Here is a 3861-nt window from a genome sequence, read left to right as displayed (position 1 = left end):
CACTTTGTAGACCAGGCTGGCCTCGAACTCAGAAATCCACCTGCCTCTGCCTCCCGAGTGCTGGGATTAAAGGCGTGCGCCACCACACCTGGCACATCCAGTACTCTTAACCACTGAGCCATCTCTCCAGCCCTCTGGTCATCTCTTTATGACACCCTGGGCAAACCAGGTGTGGTGGCGCCCGCCTTTAATCCCAGCACTTGGGAGGCAGAGGCACAAACAATACAAGTGATCCTTCACTTTTTGCAAGCCTACTTTCCTCTCCTTTGCATTACAGTCACAAGTAGTGGTGTAGGCCTTTAATCCCAACACTTGGGATATGGAGAAACAGGAGGACCAGGAATTCATGGCCAGCTTTGGGGACATTTGTTATGTGAGACCAGAACAAACTACATGAGTCTATTTCATTAGAGATAAATAAGTAAGACCAACCAACAACAAAGCAAGGACTCCGATGGGTGTATTGAGCAGTCCTGGAGGTGGCAGTGATCAGGGTGCTCCAGCATGGCTCCTAGTTTTTTGGGGGTTTTTGTTTTGTTTTGTTTTTGTTTTTTGATTTGAAAGGCGTGCGCCATCACGCCCTGCTGGCTCCTAGTTTTTAACCACTTCCCAGAGTATCTTTGGGCTGAACTGAATTCAGCCTCTGGCAGCTTCTCTCCCCCCACCCCCAGTCCCCCCAAAACTCTGTCCCTCTGCCTGTCTCTAGCCGCCATTTCAATTAATTTCCACTTCCTTCCTCATTAGCGACATAAGGAGACAATAACCAGCCCTTTCGGAGACTTTCCCCAAACACCACTGACCCTGGGTGCTAGGTAGGATGCCCTCTTCTGCCCAGCAGCCTGTGAGCAATCTGAAACTTTTACCCTAAGTGTCTGCAAAAGGTCTCTCAGCGAGGAAGGTGTCCCTGCTCCGCAGTTAAAAGCAGCGTCCCCCATGACCTGAGGAGTCCCAGTTTGACATTGGCCCGGTGGTTTTCCTTCTCTGGGCTTCATATAGTTTGTGCTTCGATTAACTGAGATACTCAGAGAGATGCTTTGTCCAACACAACCAAAGTATCCAAAGGTTGGCTGTTTCAAGGGTCTCCTTGCCTGTGCCCAGAACTCATAATAAACTGTGGTAGCCAGGCACAACAAGACCCTGGGCTGAGAGCAGTGACCCCAGTGAGTACACTCACCAGTGACTGTGATGGCCAGTGAGAAGGCTGGGCAGGAAAAAACTACTTCCTCACTGGCCACTCCCAGGGTTTCCTGGGATAGAGGGTCCTCCCGATATAGCTCTAGCTCACTGAACAACCCATACTATAAATGTGAACAGGATGGGCATGCGGAAGGGGTTCAGGAACACCCTGACACACACACACACACACACACACACACACACACACACACACACCGTGTGCCGAGTGTGGATTTGGCAAGAATCATTAGCACATGTAGCCACCTCTAATTCTAAAGAGCTGCATGCATCTCAGGCCATTCGGCTGCCCCTCCCCTCAGCCCAGGAGGCAAGGGGCTATCATAAGGCCTTTGCCATTTTCGGCCTCCCATGTGCCATGGCTTTACATGAACTGCCTCTCTGCCCCCCCACACACACACACCCTGGTACTGCCATTTGCACCAGAGTATGCTGAACAAGTGGGCACAGACAGCTAACAGACCCCACTTCCGCTATGCAGGAGTAGATGAAGTACTGAGGGAGTGGCCTGGGATGCCACTCTCCTCTAGACCACATCCAGGTAAACCTTTTTTGCTGAAATGGAGGCCTCCGACACCGTTGGTGGAATAGTTAAAACGCTAAAGTTGGTTGGGTTTATTTAAACAAGCCAGGAGACAGTAGTCCCCTGACTTACAAAAGCAAATAAAAATCGAAGTGATGTTGCCGTGGGCTCAGGCGACTGCAAAACCGAATCTGATGGACCTCAATAGTTTCTCTGCATCCCAGATTGTCCCATCACCATACAAATCTTCCAGAACTTTCTAGAAGGGAAGTGAACTGGAAAGGTATGCTTTCCCGGCTTTACCTCTGTCCGACCCTATCCTGTTCCGTGGTCCCCAGATGACCCTTCAGGAGAGGGTCACCGGCAGTCACAGCCCAGACGCTGCAGGCAGGGACTAGGGACTCCGCCTCCAGGTCGTGAGGGCCGGCGGGCGGCGGGTCAGACCGGATTAGAAGATGTGGATTGCGTCCGGGTCCCGCGGAGGGCCGTCTGGCCCCAGAGGACAGAGGAGCGGGCTGGCCAAGCTGCCCAAGAGATGGGATGTTGATTGCTCCCAGGAAGGTAGTCCGAACTCCCTCTCCTGGGCACCCACCTGTCGGCCTACTCTGGTGAGCATCACTCATGAGGGTCGCTGGGCCAACTACACACACACACACACACACACACACACACACACACACACGAACACCTCGATCCAAGTAGGTTCCGAGCCTGTTGGTCACCCAGGACACCTGACACCGCCCAACCACGAGTGCTGCCTGAGTTCTGGACACCCGATCTCTAATTCCGGATCTTTGAGCCCTAGTTCCTGGTGTCATTTGCTGCAACCGGGATAAAACCAGTAACGACTTGTTTTATTTTACGCCCGGTTCAGGGCAGAGCGTTTCTGGGGGAGATGGGGCGTTGTCACCTAGTCCCTTCTATAAGTCTATCAAAAAGGTCTTAGGATTTCTAAACTACAGATGGGCAAACTGAGACTCGCAGGTGCTCAGTGGCGTGATCCGGCCCACGCCCTACCCTTTTTACCCTCTACCATTTGAGGTAGGACCCACCGGAAAGGCGGTGGCCCCTGGTTCCATTCCGACCGCGCCACTAGCGCTGTGCTCTGAGCCTGCCCACAGGTAAACAGTTAATCCCAGTCTCTGGACGATTCTTGATGCTCAGACCCCGCTGCAACCATCGCGCGCCTCCCGGCCGTGAGCCCTTGGGTGCTGGCGAGGCCAGGCTTGCAGCCTACCTTGCGCCTGGAGGCTGCGGATGATGTCCGCCCGAGGCAGCGGGTCTCGGTAGAGGCTCAACATGTACGCCAGAGGGGACGGTGACGAGGGCTGCCCCCGTGTCAACAGAGGCAAAGCGGCCGCGGTCGCGGCGCGCGGGTGGAGTAGGGCCCAACAGGCTTGAAGAAGAAGGATGCGAAGAGTGTGGGCACTCATGGTGGGCTGTTTGGACCCGCAAACAACACCAGGGTCCCTTATATCTGAGCCGCCGCCGCCCCGCCCCTCTCCCTCCCTCCCTCCGGAGAGGCTTATAACCTATAGGTTAAGAACCTATAACACCCCCTGGAGGGGCAGGGCAGGGGAGCCCCTGCTGGGGGGAGGTGTGATGTGCTGAGAAAGACTACAGAGAAATTGTGGCGGGGGTGGGGGGTGCATACAGAGTCTGAGTCTAAACCGCCCCCTCACCTTGCCCCTCCACCTCGGGAAGTCTCCCTGCTGAGACAGAGCGGGCTAGGGTCTGTTCCGAATGAAGCTTCGCTGAGCTATAGGTGTGTTGGAGCCCTGGCTGGCTTCAACCCCAGAACCATTCAATAATGACTTCCTTACTCTGCCTCTTCTGGGCCCCTTTCTTTCCAGTTCATCCAAAAACAGGTAGGGAGTGCTGGGCTAGGGGCCAGTCCTCTTTTCTGGGTAGCACCAGGCTGGCCTGGGCTACAGCCTTCATTGGCAAGGCCCCTGGGTAACTAGGGGGTATTGAGAATTTGGGAGAACAAAGATGAGCTCTAGCCCGGCATGGTGGCGCACGCCTTTAATCCCAGCACTCGGGAGGCAGAGACAGGTGAATTTCTGAGTTCGAGGTCAGCCTGGTCTACAGAGTGAGTTCCAGGACAGCCAGGGCTACACAGAGAAACCCTGTCTCGAAAAACA

General features: G+C 54.5%; 1 protein-coding gene across 1 annotated transcript in view; it reads right to left on the bottom strand.

Moving 5' to 3' along the window:
- The window catches only part of Nodal (nodal growth differentiation factor), a 6867-nt gene extending 3398 nt beyond the window's left edge, over positions 1 to 3469 (bottom strand). Inside the window, exon 1 of the mRNA XM_021175111.1 lies at positions 2955 to 3469. Coding sequence (XP_021030770.1) covers positions 2955 to 3150 — 196 coding nt within the window. The 5' untranslated portion in view covers positions 3151 to 3469. The remainder of the gene's footprint in view (positions 1 to 2954) is intronic.
- Positions 3470 to 3861: the final 392 nt, after the last annotated feature.

Source organism: Mus caroli, chromosome 10, assembly GCF_900094665.2.
Source record: "Mus caroli chromosome 10, CAROLI_EIJ_v1.1, whole genome shotgun sequence".
NCBI lineage: Eukaryota > Metazoa > Chordata > Mammalia > Rodentia > Muridae > Mus > Mus caroli.
This window is presented reverse-complemented; position numbering and strand designations above follow the sequence as displayed.